This window comes from Haliaeetus leucocephalus, unplaced genomic scaffold, assembly GCF_000737465.1.
Source record: "Haliaeetus leucocephalus isolate CR32 unplaced genomic scaffold, Haliaeetus_leucocephalus-4.0 Scaffold93, whole genome shotgun sequence".
In the NCBI taxonomy this organism is placed as follows: Eukaryota; Metazoa; Chordata; class Aves; order Accipitriformes; family Accipitridae; genus Haliaeetus; species Haliaeetus leucocephalus.
In genome coordinates, this window is record NW_010972529.1 from 3036468 (window position 1) to 3057725 (window position 21258).

The 21258-nt window shown below is 37.0% G+C and overlaps 1 protein-coding gene across 1 annotated transcript in view; it reads right to left on the minus strand.

Annotated features, from left to right (window-relative positions):
• Positions 1–6872: 6872 nt before the first annotated feature.
• GABPA (GA binding protein transcription factor, alpha subunit 60kDa) overlaps positions 6873–21258 on the minus strand; it is a 51029-nt gene continuing 36643 nt past the window's right edge. The window contains exons 6-10 of the mRNA XM_010585314.1: positions 17581–17775; positions 16721–16777; positions 15555–15695; positions 13958–14150; positions 6873–9681 (exon numbers count right to left, since the gene is read on the minus strand). Of these exons, the coding sequence (XP_010583616.1) occupies positions 9453–9681; positions 13958–14150; positions 15555–15695; positions 16721–16777; positions 17581–17775 (815 nt within the window). The 3' untranslated portion in view covers positions 6873–9452. The remainder of the gene's footprint in view (positions 9682–13957; positions 14151–15554; positions 15696–16720; positions 16778–17580; positions 17776–21258) is intronic.

Consider the following 21258-nt stretch of genomic DNA (forward strand, 5'->3'; position numbering starts at 1 on the left):
CCCTGGAAATGGCCCACGCCGTTTGCCCTGGCCCAGCCGCAGCAGCCAAGCGCTGCCGTGGGGCTCAGCTGAGAGCTGGTGCCCACGCCGAGCCTTCAGCTCCTCCGTATGTGTTAGTATGTTTCCTTCCTGCGCCCCCAGGATGAGTTTCCTCTCCCTTCAGGGGCATCATTAGATTTTCTAGAGTGCTGCTTTTCTGGCTGGTGTGCTTGAATTCATTGTCAGAGTGACACCAGCTGGGAAAAGCTGGTATTGGAGCAGAACTTGGTTTTCAAGACGTTTCTTCCCACCCAAAAGCAAGCCCCCCCCCCGCACTGCGCGGAACAACTCAGTTCTGAAATCCAAACATCCCGCGCAAATTACAACTTTCCATAATCTGAAAGTAACTAACGACCTCCCTCTTCAAGAACGTTACCCAGATTAATACCAAATTAAGTTGTACTTTAATTATTCATTTTAACTGTTAATTCTTCATACATGAAATGAGCAAAACTGAAGCACAACAGTGCAGCCAGCCTTGTTGAAGGACAGAGTTGAGTGCAGTGGGGTTTTCTTTTTCAGTCACGCAGAAATGAAGCTTCAGCATCAGCTCTCATGCGGGCTGGAGGTGGCAATTATCATACTGATGGGCTGGCTGCTTGATATGATTTTTTTTTGGTCCTTCTGGTGGTAGTAATTTTATTTTAATGTTAAAGACTACATGCTTCTCATTAAAAGGCAAGGCAGTTGCAACACAATACTAAGTGATTCAACACATGTTTATAATAATTTCTGCTTCTGACTGGCAACACATATTACTATGCAAGAACCTAATGTGTTTCATATGATTCAGGCATAAATCAAGACTATATTTCTTTCTGCAAGATATCAACAATTGTGGTTAGAAGTACCTTGGACAATTCTGGCATATACAGATGAGCAGGAAATATATCCAGATTTTTTCTTTGGCAAGAAAGCATGCATATTTTATTTCTGAATAAGTGATAGGTGAGGTTGGAGAAATCCTTCTCAAAGAGGAAGATAGGTAAAGAAATCCTCAGAGACTCAGATCGGCATTGAAAAAACTTTCTTTTTCTTGGGGCAGGACACTAATGCTTATGCAAATTTTTCAGCCAAAAATCTCCATAGGTGCAGCTGAGCTCAACTTTTGGGAAAAGAAGCTGTATGAGCTCGTAATCAGTCATACCTATGATGTTTGCTACTCTCAAATCTATTATTGATTTGCTGAACCACTACAACCTTGACAGCAGGGCTTGTGATTAGGATTTTGTTTAGTGACTCAAATTTTGTAGTTCCAGCAAGTGACAGGCATTTTTCACTAAGGTAAGCCTTGCAAAGGGAAATTGCTCCTTTTTCATATAGAAAACTGATTGCCCTGAAGGTCATCGGAAAAAAAGCTTTCTAGACACAAGCTAATTTCAGAGATGATGGAAATAGCCCACAAAAACCAGTCTGCACACAGCATGTCTTTTGGGAGAGGGGAAAAAGCTGAGCCTCCCAGGAGAACAGCACTCCTGGACTTTGTTTGGCACCAATGCCCTTCCTTTGGTAAAAAGACAGGTGCTGAGCTAGCACGCTCCCTGTGACCACTGTCAGGAAAAAGGAGTATTTTTACCTTTAGTTCTTCCATTTCATAGAAGAGTTTCCAAGGTGTTATAAGGAAAAGGAAGGAGCGAAGTGCTTACCAGAGCAAATAGCTCCAGTAATTCCCAAATTGTTTATGAAAGTCAGATTGAGTCGGTATCAAGTTTGTGAGTTTCTCTGCAGCAAATAGCATCTGGCCAAACTTTAATTTTGCTGCTGGTTGAAAGAAAATTGTGATCAGTAGCTCAAGCAGCGGAAAACTGCAGGAAAAGTGTAGAGCATTATAGCATGCTTCTCTCTAGCAAAAGCTCCTCCACAATCACAAGGCCAAATACAGTTTAAAAAAAAAGAAACACAAGATTCCCTGGTATGTAGAGGCTTCACAGGATCAATGTCTTTAAATGGATCATTTAAAATGCTTCATTGAATAATGCTGTAATATAACAGTCTGTTGGAAGCTGTCTGCTCCCCGGGATCACCGCTCACCAGACATACCTGTTAGCTGATACTGAAAATAATTCTGCATAGGACACTCAAAGTTTAATCAGAGCAGGTTTTTCAAAACCCTTCACTGAAACCCAGATAACCCAGATAAGAGAAGAAATGTTTCTAGATGTACACTGTTGAAAATGAAAGAGGAAAAACTGCATTTATCTGTTTACTCTTCCTGGCCCAAGGGGATAATCAGTGCCTGTTGCTTTGGTCAGCAGCTAGCAAGGATATAATGAAGAATGGCCTTAATACCATCTGGTTTAGTTACAGAGGCTCTCTAAGATATGGAGCCAACAGGAGACAGTCCCTTGGCGTACAGTACTGGGCTGCTCCCAGCCAGCAAGCAGCCACTACAGCTCTCACTGCCTTTTCTCAGAGCTGCTTCAGCTGAGTCAGGAGTTTCTTTGCTTCCCTGCATTTTTGTTTTTCAGTGATGGCTCCGTTTCTCTCCCCTCTGGCTTGCCTGCACCTTCAGCCAACATCAGTGCTCTACCTACACTTATATTCAGACTATTAAATAACACACCCACCCTCACAGTTGATATTTCTGACCAGCTTTGCACCTCTAAGGGTGAAGTTTTTATTTCTTCCCTCAATTTGTTCTCTTCAGCCAGGTCTGGCTTAAAAATAATAAAAAAAAAAATAAAAGCACTCATCCATTTCAGCTTTGTCTACTGCACAGTGAAGTCCAAAGGGTGCAATACTATCTGACCAAGCAAAGCTAGCCCCCCCCGCTCCCCAATATATATATATATATATATTTATAAACTTGCACGGCACTTTTCTGTCAGGACATGTTCAGTCCCTCAACACAAGCCAGTTCTAATCCAGTCTTGTGCAAAACCCCTTTGATTGCCCCAGCAGAGCATCCAGCCTAGTCTAGGTCTTCTGATCCAGGGAAAAACTCATCTCTGTTGCCACCTGTCTGGTTTTATAAGCTTTTTACAACTGTTTTCAGAAATTAATATTGCTATTTTCAGTTTAGTGTCATAAATCAGCTATCAGTATTGTACTGTGCTCTAGCCAGTTACCTGCCATCCTCGAAGAACTATCCTCCTTTTGACAAAATATTGCAGGAGCAACAATGAAACTAATGAAAAACTGTTGAAACCTGCTTTCCAAAATATTAGAGTCCTTTCCAACCCAACACATGCATGCCCATGTATCGCAGCTTGCTTCTGTTTTTTCCTGCTTCTCCAGTTGAGCAAAATTCAGCAAGCAACCAGTTCACAAAAGCATACTGTTGATTGCAAAAAGGCTGACTTATGCTTTATTTTCCTTCCTGGGCACATCAATTAGAGCGTGATTGCACTTAGCATTTCTGCTTCACAGAACTCCTGAAAGTTTATTGTTTGTAACCCCTTAGATATAACTGGCCCATGGGTTGAAAAGTTGGTAGAGCAGGACAGACACACCTCTTCTCCGTAAAAAACCCTTTACACTACTGAAGTATTCCTCAGCTGAATTTATTTTTCTCTTCATTCTTATAGAGCTCACTTTAGGCCTACCAAATGATTCCCGAAGACAAGTTCAAGCTCCTGTTACCGCTTCTAGTTTCTTGTTGGGTACAGTTCAGGTCATCTTATTAATTTATGGTTGTTAGCCAAACTGCTTCCCCATCAGTTCTGCCTCCCTCAGCTGTTTTTAGCAGACAAGAGCCAGGAGAGACTCCAGTTACGCAGCAAGTTTCACATCCTCACCACCCGTTTCTGACCTCCCTTTGCTGATCTCAAGTGGAAAATCAAAGTCCCAAGGTGGGTGTTACAGATTCCTGCATGGGGCAGTTTCTGTGAAGCCCAACGCGCGTTGGCATGTCTTAGGAGGCAGGGAGTGTGCTTCATTTTGGGAATAATGCTGCTTTGTGTTTCTGGACTAAAACATTGCTGGGGGGGGGGGGGGGGAAAAAAATATTTTTTTTTCCCTACCCCTGAAGTTTAAAGAACTGCACCCTGCAGGTGTCTTTCCCCCTAGTTAGTCTCATCTCTTGCATTCTCACTCTTCCAGACTCATTTTTTTTCTATGCACGCTGTTTGCAGCTTTCACTCTTACAAGATTTTTTATAAACATGCTAGTTTCTCATTGTCTTCTGCAGCTGAAGCTTTTTGCAAACCCAGCGCCTATGAAGCAGTTCCTGCAGAGTCCTTGAAAATGAGAATATTGAAAAACCTAAGCTTACCGAGATGAAGGAGGAAACAGCTAACTAACATTTTTTCATCCCCAAACTCCTTACCCTAAGTAGAAGGAATTTCAAATAAACAACAACTCTTCTAAGAAACAGTTTGTTTAGTGCCATCCATGGTTGCTTCAATTATAACTGATAAATATTACATATTCTATTATAATAATTTATATAATTTGCTTTTTGTCTACTGAGGATGGGGGTATTCTACTTTGATTAGTGAATTCTGACACATAGCCCACATAGAACTAGAAATACAGCTCCTAAATGCTAATTTCTTCCATTTAGGTTACAAGGCAGGTTGCAAAGCTAAGAAAAAATGTGTCTTAAGATATCAGATCTATTACAGACAATGGGTTTTTTTAATACTAAAGAATCCCAGCTCATTTAGATCATTAGTAGCAAATATCTGAAACAATGCAATAGAGAAAATTAAATGTTTCCACAAGTTTTCACACTCACCAAAGCTGTGCTGAATAGAACAAGCATTTTTCCTGCTGTTTCTGAACAATCGTTTCAACTCCAGCAACCTGAAAATGACTATAAAGAATAAACTGAAATTTTACTACTATGTGCTGTCCAGCAGTTGTTTTATAAGTCAAGAACTGCTGGGCAATTAAAAACTAATGGACTGCATGCAGGTAGTTTCAGCTGTTTCTGGTAACGAGACAACTATTTACATGAGGATTTCAGCTGTTTATCATACAGTTATCTCCTCTTTTAAACTGCCTTTATTTTTACTAAGTAACTGCATAAGTAAGTTGCTTACAACTATGATCAATAATTAATTACCTTTGGATTCTTTCTTTCCCATCATAGCCAGTTACAGTGACACCACCTACAAAAAGAATCTACTTGGAAGTTGTGTGCCACAAACCACAAACACAACTGATTCCTGTTTTTCCAGGTAAATGAGAACAGTTTCACGGGTTACAGATACATCTTCTGATACCACTGCCATTAGCACCATTTACTTTTGGTTTCCAGAAGACCAGTTCCATGTGTACAAGAACAATTGTAATTAAAGGCAGACACTCGATATTTATTTCTCCCTCCTCAGCATTTTTTAACCTTAGTTGCAAATTATTAATGGCTAGGATGTCAGTACTCTAAAATCACAAGATGATAAAATTTCAGTTTGGTGCCTGATGAGATGCTGTGGGCTCTAATCCTGAAATAATGATGCAAAATGTAATTGAGTCATAATATGTCTAATGTATTGGGTCCCGTGTTACAACTCTCAAAACCAGTCAATCATTCCTCTACTTTCTGAGTAATCTTCTGTTTAGCATCAGCCATATTAAGAATTACTTTTCCAGAAGAAAAAAAAAAAAACCAGTATCAACCCAAATATATTGTAGAAGTCCTGACAGAGCTATATCAAAACCACAACCTTTAAGAATATGTATGATCTTGAACAACAAAAAACACCAGTCTAGTCAGTAGAAATATTCCTCATAGACTTGTGTGAATGGATCTTTTATGATGCTGCTTTAAAAAAAAAAAATTAAAAAATCCTACAAACTTACATCAATGGCATTTATATCATCCTTCTTTCACTATCAGGCAATGGAGCCCCTTGTCAGCTCATGTTGCTTAAGACTGATAATTGCAAGCTGTTGGTTTGTAATTCCCTATATTGTCCCAATAAAAATTTCAGTCTGAGAATGGGAATCCCAAAACAAACTCTCACTGGCATAAAGATACTAATAACTACAAACACAAACAAAAGGTCCTCATTTCAGGAGATACTGAACATTTGTAAGTGTACTTTAAAAGAAGGCCAACAAATTATTGAAATGTTCTAAAAAGTTATTTTCAGGCCATTACATGCTGTTGCTGCTGAGCTAAACATAAACATTTTGAAATCAAGTGATCTGGTAGGTTTAAAGATGACAAAATATTTCAGTCTTGAATTTGGCAGTCCAGATGGAGAAGTTCAGGGTATAATGAAAATATTTCTACTGAGACATGATTTAAAAATAAGGTAGTAACAGTATAATCAGAATTTTATCTTCTTCTTAACAAGAACAGTACTAACAATTGAGTTAGTGGGCCACATCAAGTAAGCAGGTCTATTTGCAAGAATAAAACAAAGTCCAAAGATTACAGATCAACATGAACCTTTCTAATTTAAACACTCCTAAAAGCATAAAACTATTTTATAGGGCTCCATTTTGTCCTACTGCTAAGCTTCCTTCATTATTTTTATCAAAGCACCATTCCGAGACTTACAACTAATGTTAACGCAAGCTGTTACAGTAACGAAGGACACTGAGTTCCAGTTTAAAAGTAGAAACACGCAGCCAAGTAAGGAGTCAAAGAAGATGCATCTTCAGAAAATAAGGTAGTCTGCCTTCTTCCTGTAACAAGCCTGTGATCTTAAGAGTAATGAGAATAAAGTGCATGTATTCATCTTTAAACTGGTTGCACCTGAATGACATTACAAATGGCCTTCTGAACAATTAAGAAGTCAACAGGCATTAGCTGTATAACATTTTTATTTTACTATATTGACATTTTATGCACAAATATTTTATCAGAGTAAAAATACAAAATAATTGTTTCATGTAAAATTACCAAAAAAATGCAGAACACAAAAGAAATGCATATTAGCAGAGTATAAGTGTCTTTATTTAAAGAGTAAAAAGTATGCAAAAAACCTTCTGTTTTACAAAAAATTGGGAATATTCTTTCTATGCTTTCCTTCTGGCAGCAACAGAACAGCCTTTGACAATATATTCTACATCTTTTATTTTACTGAAGACATCAAGTTAGTCACAGATTTCCCCCTCAACTACAGAGAATGTGACAGTGCTTTTATACTGTTTGAAAGAATCCTTCTTTACTAATTAGAACACAGTGGAAAAGCAGATGATCCCACAACAAAGAACCCAAAAGACTATCATACCTACTGAAAAGCTGCAAAATAATAATCAGATGTATTTACAAAGAAAGTGTGATATCAGAAGTTTTCCCTAGAGGGCTTATCATGTAACAAGAACACTAAGGGGAATAAAGTATTGATACTACATTTCAATTTTGCTGTTAGTTTATCCTCCCACAGTCCAGTTTGATCTAGAAAGCTGGTATCTTAAGCTTCTCTTCTTTTTATACGGTGTTTTAACTAAAAAGGCCTCTCATGAACTCTGCTAAATAAAACTAGTGACTTGTGTTGGACTTCTGTTTAGTAATGGAGTGGTGTTATATACATAGTTGCGGCCACTGAACTATCAGCTTCATCTTATTCTTAGTAATCAAATCTGCATAAGTGACCTCAAACAATTGCCAATTGGTGGAATCAGACTACTGTAACAGTAATAAATGGACTCATGGTTGACCTCTCATGACAGATGAATTTACATATTTTGCTCAGGGCTTAAGATTTTTTAAAAAACAAATAAAACCAGCATGCTCAGTACATGGAGTGCTTTAAGAGCTCAAGAATGAAAACAATATTAAGAGTTACTGAAAGAATCTGGCAAAAAAAAAATTATAATCATGGTGATGATGAAAAAAGTAGGCTAGAACTACATGCAAGATTTCTAGTTAAGCATAAAGTATCTGCAGATGAACATCCACCTATAGACAAAAAGCTCTGTCCTCAATGCATCTTTAAAATGAACATGAGTCTTCTGTGTTCTTTGCCCTCTGCCTGCAAGTATGACTGTTCCTTTTTGGATCAAGAGCAACAGTCCAGTGCTCTCACTACTCAGTATAAACACATTTCATGTTTAGAACCTCACTGTACAAACACTTTTGATTTAAGGTTTAAGAGTAGCTCAATCCCTCACAGAATTAAAAGTTTTCCCTTATCCATTTGCATTTTAATTGTTAAGTGTTACCAGAGAGGGTTTCACTTACAAAAAGTTGGAAAATATGCATGGTGACATAATATACTGTTTAATAACACGAAGGGGCAAACGCAAAACCAATATTGCATCATTTTCAGCCATCAAAAGAAATAGTCTAATAGGTATCAGTACAGAAGCTCAAAAATAGCAGCCTACTTTTTACTGCATGTATAAGTCTGCATGAAGTACTCTCCGTAGCTCAGAATTCAGAATGCATTCCAATTATTTCTATTCATTATCCATACTTCAAATTGCACCCAGCTCTGGAGCATGCATTTGGCTTATGAAGCTTCAAAAACATCACTTCACGTTCAGAAAGAAATTAATTTTAAATAAAAAATACATCTTTGTATTTTAATATGTCAGACTGTACAATAATTTGGGAATCAAACTTCAGTTCTCTGTAAAACTATTTTCAACTTGCATTTTGTTTCTAAACAGGGACTACTGATTGTGATTAACTTAAGTCTTCCGTTCCTAAGGTTGACTACCGTGCAGGTATAAGCACCTTGCAGATCAGAGCATTAAACCCCCCCCACCAAGACAACCTACTCTTTGGGTGAGGGCTATTTTTTCAAGTTTTCAAATCACCTGATGGGGGTGGTAGTGGAGGAAGAAGTTTATCTTCGCTTTTTGCTAAATGGCTACCATTAACAATGTCTTTCAAAACAGGTAAGTACTTGCCCTCATATATGCATATTGTCTACATATTACAATGAAATACTCATAATTGGCTTTTCACCTAAGCCAGATCTAAACCTGGATCTCCTTCTTCAGCACTAATCTTCAGTTCAGTCTAGTCTTAGTTTCCTTTGCTTATAAACACAGAAGCTATTTTAAGAACCTGATGCTTTGTAACATTTAACATGTCTTTCAGCTCTGCTTGATTAAATAAGAATAATGAAAATGTTTAACTTTGAAAGCATCAAATGCCATTTGGTAGTTCAGCAGAGAACAAAAGACTGGAAAGGACTGAGTTCAGAGAACTGATCACCCTGCTTGCTGTAGGTACTTCATTTTTGTTAAAAGCGCTGCAAAAATTACTTTGTACAGCTGTGGACACAGAGCGCTGACCAGTTCAACCTTTCTCACCCACTTCAGATTGCATACCATAGAGGCCCTGACTCAAAGTTGCAGAAGTTGTGATGATCCCTTAACTTATATTGAAATATATGCTGTTAAAAGATCCAAATTTATGCGAGTCCCAGTTCTTTATAGAAAATCATGCTCTATATTGTACTGTCAAGAAACAAAACAAGTTTCCATTTCTGATAAAGGTAAGAGCAGCAGCTGCTCTGGTTATATAGGAAAGGGCTCAGGCTCCTGCTTTCAGGTCCTAGTGCTTAATTATCTTTCTCTGTTTGCAGTGATGCTGTAGCTAGTGCCACTGCTGTAACTGGCTGTGCAATGCCATGGAGCTGCATCTTGGCTAGTTTCTTCTGCTCACATTCTGTGACCAACCGATTCAACTCTGCTGCGCTGTATCCAATCAGAGTTTTCAAGTCGCAGACAAATTTGTACACAAACCTCTTGCCTTGCACTTTGCAGATCATGTCTCCATCATAGTAATACCTGTAAAAAAAAAAAAAAAAAAAAAAATCAATGTAAACTTTCAGCATCTGTAACTTCTATATGCATTGGTTATTTACTTAAGGTCACTCAGAGGCCAAAATATGAATCTTTTTCTCATCAAGATTCTCATATAATTTCACATACCAAGATACTGTTTAGACATTTTCTTGTATGAGGAAAGGGAAGAGAGTTGAAAATTGTCCCTGCACCTTGATACGTTAAGGAGAAACAAAACATAGTAATTCTTTTGTAGGCAGTCGGAAGCACCAGTTCAGAAATGGAGGTCTCAGAGGAGTTTAAAAACAGCTTGTGGGGATGAATAAATTTTATACAGTGCTCTGCCTTAAGAAAATTTCGTTTCCCCACTCATTATTGTCCTTTCCCATCTTTACTTGTCTCTGCTTTTCTGAGGAAAAAATTCATGTTGGACACAGTTTGAAAGTTAGCATTGTAGTTTCTATGCTACTAAAGCAGCCGTTCTCTCCCTATTGTTTTCAAAGATGGAAGTAAAAACTATAAAAGCATTTTTGGCAGTATTTTTTATAGTTCATATGCTGGCAAAACTACATCCTTTGCCTTTACTTACAACTAGAAGTGGCTTCTCTAACTATGAATACTTTTTACATTGTGTCACAAAAGAATTATCAGACTGGGCAGAAAGGCAGTAAAGATAAAGTCTATATGACCCACTGTACTCCAGAGACATTATAAAACTTTAGGTGATACCACTAAAACAGAAGTCAGAATTTTACAGTTTTGTTGCTGTTCTTGTCTCACTGCAGGCACTAATAGAAAGCACGTCACATTTCTCATTAAGAAAACCTAAGTGAGTGGGACATAACTTGGACTTGACGAGCTTAACAAGCTTGTGATAAATTTGGAAAAAATCAAAACCAACCAACAAAACCCCCCCACAAAACCCTACACAATTTAATTTCCTCAAAACCACCACCCAAATGTAGTACCAATGAGCCCAGATTTCTTGACTGTCTAAAACTCAGTCCTCTGAGTGACATGCTTGTAAAGCAAAGACGATTCTCATTCACCCACAAAATTAAGTCAATTAAAAGACTAACTTCTGTCTCCCAGCTCTAGTGGAAAAGAGGTAAGTTACTAAGAATCCAACCAAATTTCTTCAGACACCTCAAATTCTGGGAAAAAAGCGCACCTTTTAATTTCTTACTTTTGAGGGTCACAATCTAAGCAACAGGACCAAAGGAAAGACAGGATGCGAGAGACTACGTAGAAAAAATGATGGCAAGCCTGCTGGTTACTGATATGATGCAAGAAGCCACAGAGGTCTGTTATGGAGTACAAGAACTGTCAAGTGCCACTAGCCAAAATTTTTTGTTAACTCTGTACAAGCATTTACATTTATTATACAATCCTGTACAATAATGCCTGTCTCAAAATAATGCTGTAGAAAAATGCTTTACAAAACTGAATAAATTTCTTTGAATTATTTAGTCCACATTACTGATATGATCAGAAAGGAAAAGAACCACAAGAAATTAGTCCGCATTTATGCAAAGGCCCAAAACCATGCAAGATTTCCACATCTCATGCTAGAAACACTCAAGTTAGAATTCAGGCAATGTGGTGAGAGGATTTTTTTCAATATTATGTTGAATGCATTTCTGATTACAGCATTTACTTATTCAAAAATATAGAAAGCTAAAAATAAATAAATACCCATGCAAGTTCACAAAGCCTTAGTTACTGGAATGTTCCGAGTCACATGAAAGTTTTGTTTCAGAATAATACAGATGAATTATTTTTCTTCAAGTCTCACTTCCCTGCTGGATAATTAAACAGATGTTGATTTTAGAAAATTTACCAAGGTGTATGTAACAATGAAAGCTGCTCTTTTGTTTTTCACCTGGCCCTAGTTTCTATACTGCCTGGTTTTCCTACACCTGGGCAGAAGAGCTAGCACATTTCTCAATAATATCAACATCATTTTCTCTATTAATCAACAATTGAAACAGTAATTTCAGTACATTAGTAAGCAAAACATATTACTATTTAATAAAACTTTAGCTTGGCAACAGTGTTTATCATGGGAGTAGCAAGAGGCATTAAATATCCCTTCAGACATTCAAGTGTTAGAAAACATGTCAATATTGATGCAGCTGCCAAAATGGCAACATTGAGGCATGTGATTTCTGTAATTCTGTGACTAAGATATAAATGCAAAACTTCTCTAATAGTGATTTATGCAAATTACTGTGCAGACATCTGTTTAATATCCCAGTGATAAGAACATTATTCTAAAGTTCTTCAGCTGTCTTTGAGATGTTCTGTGGAGTTTGTTGACAAAACCCAAAAAACATTGGCATCATTTACATCATTTTTATGCTCCAGAAAGTTTTCACATATACCTTCAGTACACAAATGCATAGATTCACAAAACCAGGTTGGAAATATGGGAATGGTATTGCAACAATACAGGCTGGGGAGCAGCTCTACTGGAAAGGTCCTGCTTTGTGCAGGAGGCTCTGGACCAGAGACCTTCTGAGGCCCTTCTCACCCAAGGGATTCTGTGATCCTATGAAAACAGTAACATTCCAATGTAGTATCTAAATAATGCAAGAACAGCCACACAAGACGAGACTAAGGATCTGTCTAGAACAGGATATAGACTCCAACAGACCAAAAGAGGAAGCCTAAGGAAAAGCATGAAAGTAGACTAAGCATATATTGATGCTCTTCCTTGCTTTCAATGATCTGGGGCTCAGAAACTTCTAGAAGTCACATCTTTCCATACCTAATGTCCTTCAAAATATTTCTTTTTCATTAATTTGTCCACTTTCCTCTCAAACTCAATTCTGGCATCCATAATACTATGCCTCAAGAAGTTACAAGACAAACTAAAGAGTATAGTTAAGATGTGTATCTGGTGCCTGCCAGTTTCTTCTGATGCCTCCTGTTCATGTAAATGAGACACTGAGCAGTATTCTTTACTGACTCTATGCCATTCATGGTCTTTTAGACTTCGATCTCCCCCAGTGAAAGTACTCATTCATCATTACGCATATTGATGTTACTTAAATTCTCCCTAAGAGACTAAAGAAAGCCAGAATACGGTAACTTTACCATCATTTCTCATGGAGGTATTATAAAATAGAAGCTGATTTATTTTTTTTAAAAGCAATGCTAGATGCATTTACTTCCTTTTAAAAAAATAACGTAGCCAAAAGTGAAAATGCTGAAAAGTAGATCTTAGATCTCAGACTTCAACCAATATGCAACTTCACTCGTACAGGAAGAGCTCCTAAAACTGCTTAAATAATCTGCAGGATTAGGCAATAAATACCTTTCTTGAAAACTAATCAAGAGAAATAGATTTAACCATATCAGAGTAAGAAATTAGAAGTTCAATCTTAATGATTTCAGAGAAATTGGATGAATCTTCAAATTATTCCAGAGGCCAAAATAATCAGGGCAAAAAAGTCTAAAATTCAGGTACTTGCATTCTTCCCCCTCCTGAAGCACATCACCCACAGTGATTCAGTAACACAAGTCTCTTTTACCAATGTCAAAATACAAAATCACGATGGAATGAAGACAGCCTGAAATGCTTCCATTTCTTCAGATTATAAAAGTTCTCCATGTTGGAATCGGGTAAATTGAAACTTTCCTGTCAACTGTATTTTTCAGTTTAACATCCTTACCATAAGAACAATGGAATGGATCAATCAATATTTGAAATTAAAAAAGTTTTGTTACATACAGAAAAAATTGTTACATACAGAAGACTACTAACAATTACGTAATTACAGGAAAGTATCCGTTTTATACCATAACAAGAGCAAGAGGAACATGAACAAGTAAACTGTAAAACATAAAAATAAGTCAATAATTCAGAGTATTCACATATTTCTGGATCTTTCACCAATAATCAATATTGTTTGGCACACTACTGAAAGCATAAATGCTGAAGATATATCAAAAAGAAATATCTTTCTGAAAGTGAGCTACCCAAATTAACTATCATATCAGTTTCAATCATCTTGAAAAAAGAAAATATATTTTTAAGAAGTTACTGTACTAGCTTCTTAAAAAAAAAAAAAAAAGAAAAAAAGAAAAAAAAAGAAAAAAAACAATAAATACCTTGCCCCTAAGATTACTACAATCTGATGGGAAGGAGTAGCTTCAGAGGATCTGTTTATCCCTTTACTAAAAAGTCGCAAGTCTTGCATTATGGTAGTTAAAAATAAAGTAGCCAATTGGAAGCAAATCACTTCATATCTGATCAGTACCTAAAGTTTCTTACCTCAAAGCCCGACTAAGCTTCTCATAGTTCATAGTGGGTTTGTTTTTGCGCTGTCCCCATTTTTGTGCAACCAGTTCAGGTTGATTCAGTTTAAACTCTCCTTCATCACCAACCCAAGAAATACAGTCCCGAGCATCTTTGTCAGTGAGAAGTTCTAATAAAAACTGCCACAACTGGATTTGGCCATTGTTTCCTGTCAAAATAGGAATAACAAGATCCATTTCAGTAAGTCCTTTTTATGTTCCCCTCATAGCTAAAAATTTTCAACCAACATATTAAAGCAGACCAACATAGACTATATAATGGAAGGAAAACTTGCACTTAATTAATTTCTTCCAATTATTCTTCTGTAAACATTTTCCTGCAAAGTCATCAGTATTAATCTATTAAAAAAAAACTAATGGAATACAGGGGAAAAAAAAATAAAAATCAAAATTTCAAATAAACCTGTCCCTAGAACTTAAGAAAAAAATTACATAACACTAAACAGTCATTTAGACACATACCTATCCCTAAAATAGAGGAGATTTAGCAAGAGCTGCTTATTCCTTTTCAGGTATATACAGACATACATATATGTAATAGAAGTTGTTTTTAAAAATTGTTTAGTCTCCAATTTTCAAGGTGAAATATTATAAATACAAAAATAAAACCCCAACCCAAACTTCAGTTTACGTCAATATAACATCTTTGTATGTCCAATCATTAAGATTTCTTTTTAACTCAACTATCTGCAGTTAAATTCCTAAATTCTAAATGAGATACAGGTAACAGATCTAAAGTCTAAAGGGAGAAACACAGAGTATTCTCCACTGACGTCAGCCGATAAAATCTTGGCCTAAGAATCCTGAATGACACTGTAATAGACTTTTATGGAAAGTTTAAAACAAATAAAAATTCAAGGGGAAGGAGAGGAAAGGATTTTACAGAAAAATTCAAAACAGTGGAGAGAACCAAAGCAAAAATGACAGCAAGAAAAAAAATAAGATAAGGAAATTAAGATGAGTTATTAATAATCAAAGAGTATGTACGAATAACAGTAATTCCAGAAATAAAATGCAGATTTAGGGTGCAGTTTTCCAGAAGGTGCATTCACTTAACAAAACAAGAAATCTGAAACTTGCTAAATTCTAAAGTCACCAAACTGGGGTGGGGTGGGGGGGGTGGGAGAGGAAGGAGGGGAACAAACAGAGCAAGTAGTAGCTAGGCTAGGATTCTATAACATACAGCTTATTTTCTCCCCTTTCTGCAAATGGAAAGTGGAAAGAAGTTAGAAGCTTGAATAAATGCCATGCAGTGGTTTGAGAGCGCAGACTGTTAAGTGATGGGAAGGGAAACAATTTTACGCATTTTATTTACTGCAGGACTCAAAAGCTGCAGCATCATGTTAATATAGTGCCTGTGTGAGGTGCAGCAAGGTAACCAACCTACCAGGTCTGCATATGCTTGTGATATATTTTGTAGCTACAGTCCCCTTCACACCACATGGACTTCTACAAACCTCACATTTAGAGTGACAAAGATGTGTTCTACAAAACTGTAATTCAAATTAATGAGTGTTTACTGCATTTGCATTTAAAAATAATGGAGACAATACCTGTTCTGTTCCCAGGGGAACTTCTATCTTCCCCAGAGATCCTTGGAGCTCTCTGTACTTTAGCTGCCTTTGCACTACTGTTTATTACTTTAATGGTAGTTGGGGTAGCAGGCTGTACAGATGCTGGAATAATCTGCACAGCTGTAAAGCAGAGAACATTGCAGAACATCAATTATAAATCACTGGCACAGAAACAGGCATGTATTATTTATTAACTGTATTATAACAACATCTACAAGCTAGTTTTTTCCTTTGCTAAGATGACACATTGTATAGTCCACAATGCTAAGAATAATTTAAAGACTTTTTACGTCTTACAGTGGAAATTGTGGTTTTAGACTCATAGTAGAGATGCCACATTACAGATGAAACATCAGCTTTAGTTTACTACCATGTGTATTACATGTTTCCATAAAAAAAACCCTTATGCCTTTTTTTTCATCTTTATGCTGTTGCCATATGATCTACCCTAACGCACATTTCTCTAGTCACTGTACAACCCTCCATACCTGCCATTCAAACAGCAATTAAATACCCTTCTATTACAATGGTGCAAGAGGATGCAAATACCCCACTCTAGGTGGCTTTAACTAGACAAATCCAGGATGTAATACACAGTCTATCTATTTAACATATAAGCTGCTTACAAGTCTTCTGAAAATTGATTCATTTTAATAATTGATGACACTGCTTCAGCTGGAAGAACGAGTTTCAAATAACTGGAAAGTTTCTTTAATGCATTTTTTCTAGTATTGATTTCTAAGCAAGTCCTCTCTTCCACACTACCCTTCAATTTTTGGAAACACTTCCTTTTGAAACCGTAACATTTTAATATATCCATTCATTAATGCAATATATAACCCAAAAAACCAGAACAACTCAAGACCTCAAATATATATCCTAGACAGCTTATTTCAAGAGAGTGGGAAACGCACCATCCAAAATGAAAGTTAGAAACTTTCATAGTTCAGGTCATACACTTCCTTTCAGCCAATAACAAAGTATTGAGAAACTCAACATTTTGCTTTGAAGTTTCAAATATGCTCTCCTCTCCTCACCAAGGAAAACTACTCTCTAGTGCTTTTCTAAATGTTATACTATTGTAGTGCTGAACCAAAGTACAGCACTAAACCTGCAAACAGTTAACTGCTGGCAAAAGTACTTACGCTGATCAATAGTAACAGTTGCTATTTCTCCAGAGTGTTCTTGGCTAGCCAACACATCTGCAAATTAGGAAAAAAACCAGTAAGCTTTTATTTAACCCACAAATTTCAAGTCACCTGAAGATCAAAAACTTTCATATTTCATAGAGGAAAAAAGTCAAAATTTGGTATCAGTTTGCAAGAGACATTCATAGCTCATGGTCTTATGAATAGAGACATTTAATGTCTGTCATTCAATTTTTAGAAATAAGGATGTAGTGTATATGGTGAATTTCAAGGTATCTTATGCATTCTCCATCCCCTAAAACCTTTAGCTATATCATGTAAATGAAGATGGAAATAGTTTTTAGTCTGCCAAGTTACATCCAAACATGGTAATCTGAAATGCCCATGTACATTATTCTATTATACACATACATCACTTATCGGTTGTGTACAACGTAAGGATTTCGCTGCCTATGCTTAATAATCTTCACTTCTATATGACATAGAGATGTATACTAAATAACACACAATCAATATTTAATTACAAAACTGTCAAATTCAGAAGATGCACAAACTAAAAATCTTTATTAAACCAAGGAGGAATCATCAGTCACTACTTCCTCCCTATTAGTTATGAAGTTTGATGAAAGATGGGCAAACAGTGTTTAGTATGCAGACACGTTTCCTAACAGCAGACATTCTCACTAATACCTCCTGTTATCTTGTATTGATGCCCTCATTTTTACTGCCAGTATTAAACAGAGGAAAAACAACGGCTCACAATTGTTTTCATCTTTAAAGAAAGGGGAAAAAAAAAAAAAAAAGAGAGAAGGGGGAAGGGGAGTAAGTAAAGTCAGTTACAGAAAAATCTCCCATACACTTTCGAAGAAGCTCCAAATGGCTCCAGAGAATTTCTCCCCGTGGGACACGCTGGAAAAAGTCTTCTTGACTGAGGCTGCAGAGCTCCCGCCCGGGAATGCTGAGTGCATTGAGGTCAATGTCAGTCATGCTGAACTCCTTCATTACCCACACCACCCAGTGGAGCACCTGGTCTGTCGACCACTGCACTGGGTCTGGGAAAAGAGAGACAAAACTACAAATCATCCCATTATATACTGCAAGGTTCCTCCTCACTGAGGATACAGAGCTAGTCCTCACTCTAAGTTACAACAAGAATGAAATACAAGTGGTTACTGATCCACAGCATTCAAACAACCATAACCCAAAGTTCTCTCTTTTTTTGTATGACCTTTTCTGAAGGCCTTTTAAAAAACTTTATTTAGGGGGTTCTTGTTATCTATTTATTTATTTTTTAAAAAGGGCCTGCTTCTAGGGCAGTCAGTGCTGCTATTCAGTTAAAGTCCAATGACAGTATGTTTTCACTTATATAAAAACTTCCATAAAATAAAATATATAATGTCAAGAAGTGTAGTTACCATGACCAAATCTGACTGGATGGAAAGTTGACTCCTCTTAAAATGCTGACAGAATGGTGTTGCTTGGTGGGGAGATGGAAAGGGCAAAAAAGGTATTTCCTTTAGCAAAAGCTTTTACATCAGAACTATGCCCAACATTTCTCAAACACAGAAGGTATTTTTTTCTTCTTCTTCCATATGTCTTTAGTTTCAAAAAAGAGTAATGGCTCTCACACCAGGCTGCTCTTCCTCAAATATGTTGATCAGCATGCGTTTATGATGAAATATTACATTCTAAACTCATTCACATTATCTCAGTTTCTAAACCATTTGAAATCACCATCGTACTGGGTTTGGCTGGGATGGAGTTAACTTTCTTTATAGCAACCCATATGGTCCTGTGTTTCACACTGGTGACCAAAACAGTGTTGGTAACACACTGATGTTTCAGCTACTGCTGAGCAGTGCTTGCACAGAGTCAAGGTGTGACTGACTAAAGCCCAAGGGGTGGAATGTGACTCCCCTACAATGGACGAAGGCTCAGAGGAGATAGGCAAGGGTGAAGCGCCCATGCAGCCCGGAGAATAATGCAAAGAAGCTGACTTTATCTCAACAAAAAGGAGGTGGAGGGTGGCCTTTGTTTTAGATAAACAGCTATCAACAGCTGAGTGGATCAACTGGTGGTGTAAACTTCTCCCTGAGTTAGCCAGACCAGCATGTGGGGAGTGAATACATGGCTCAGCCCAACATAGAGTACACAAACTAGACAACTAGCAAAAGAATTTTGAAGAGAACAACAGGCTTGGGCTGGTTTCAACCCACGTCTTTCTTCCCAGCAACTGGGGACACCCAACATCGTGATGGTGAGCATATATATACAGACACCAGTAATGGGAATCACATTGGTATTGTGATTGAACAGATTATTGCAATTGTTGTATTTTTCTGAGTGTAACTCACCTTTGTATTGTGTTTTTAGCATAATTTGCATCACTCTGCTAAATCAGAAATATGATGTAACATCAACCATCTTCAAGTAAATTTGATATTAAATGTTACACCCTCCACACATGGAATATCTAAAGGAATCTGGTCAGAGAGTATTGGAGTCCCGACACAAGGCCTTCTCTGTTTCTCACTCAGCCACCCTCACAAGTAGGCTGGGGGTGCACAAGAAACTGGGAAGGGACACAGCCAGGACAGCTTATTAAATGGTCTTTATCTTGGCCCATGATTTTTTTCTTTTAAACTCCCTTTGGTCCTTTTGATTCTTTCCCCCATGCCTCTGGAGCGGAAGTAAGTGACTGGGTGGAGGCTCACCCACCAAGCTGGGGTCAGCCCACCACATGGGTGGGCTAATAGACATGCACTATATATAGATAGATAGATAGATAAAAACATAGAACATTAAGTGTAATACACCATATCTAGAAAGACTACATTAAATAAACCATTAAACCAAGATTTGATACAATAGGACCCAATGCATACCTATATTTGAATCAAACAAGCCACAGCATCAAGTTTTGGGATGCTTGTCTGACATTTCAACAGAACACAACAGCACGTGGTTTAAATGCCAGTGCCAAACACACAAAACTATAGACAACTCACACACCAGAGGAACATATAGAAATGGTAATAAATAATCAATTCCAGATATGTGCCATACATGATTCGTTGACTGAACACATTTTAACATTAAAACTCTGTTGTTTCAAGCAGTATTAGTGTGAACAAGCTAGAAAGAGGATGGGTAAATCTAAGCATCATCTTGAAAACTTTGCTAATGTTGTACGCAATATATTAAAACATGTCAACAAGTATGAACTGGAAATGGAAACTAAAGCAGGGATATTTACTTTTACTGTCTCAAGGGCAAAAAACAGGAGCAGAACAATTATGTACTTTTAAATACAATATCCGAAACAGATGTCACCTTGACAAGTCTTCATTTTAAGAATTAAAGGAAGCAAAGCTTTCTAAGTCTATAAACTTTATCTAGAAGCCACAAATTCCATCTTGCTTAATAAAGGACAGTAACATCGCATCATTTTTCACTGATGCTACCTAAACCATACAATGTAATCCTTTGGGAAAAGCCACACCAAAAGGGTTTTGGTCTTCAAAACATTATCAGCAGTGAATTTTCATCAAAAAGCTGCTAATTTATTCTCATTGACAGAACATAATCTGCAGGGTAACATGAATCATTACTTTCTCTAACCGGTTCCATGGTTTCCAAACTTCTGCTGCTCCCTTTCCTGGCTTTATTTCTCATACCAATTAATATTTTCCTTCTTCCTAAAGACCTTTGCAATGGTACCAGATTTTTGGATTGTATTAGCAGAAATACCTTTAACAGCTAAGAACTAGCAATCTCCAGTAAACCCCACCGAAACATAACACAAAGGGAAAGCCACAACATTTTAAAGACCTGCTAAAAGCTAATTTTCCATTTGCACCAAAACAGAGAAACCTGTAAGGATGAAGATACTGAACCACTAACTTCCTGGATGATCATCATTTACTGACTGGATTTGACTTTTAATATCAACGTACCCTGTCTTTTGAAAAGATTCAAGGAATAATTCCAGAGAACTTCACAGAACCAAGCCTCACAACTCTTTGAAGGAGCCTGTTTTCTATTTTTTAAGATGTGTATTTATAAAAATGGGGAGGGGGGAGGGGGGGGCTTTGGGGGGACTACATAAGAACTTTTAGAACATTCTTTATTCTCAGAAACTTCTGACTGTATCATAACATAGAACTTAGTGGTGCCTTGTTTCAACCCAAGTCCCTGCAACTTCAACTCAGATAACATTTAAAATGTTATTCTTTATAGGAAGGCAATTTAGCACATTTTTCTGATATCAAGAGAACACTATTATTCTTAATACAGAGATCTCTGCCATAATGAACTAGTATGATTTTCCTGGAAAATCTGCACTCCCATAATACAAAAGATATTGAACTTTTAAAGTCACAGTTGCAGGTTATAGGGTTTTCTTAAAGTAGCAACATTATTAAAGTTTATTAACAACATTATTCAACGTAACAACAACATGGTTTTAAGTAATTTTCTTCTTATATGAATGGGAAAGCATGCTGAAAAATCTCAGTCTGCTCCTGATAATGCCT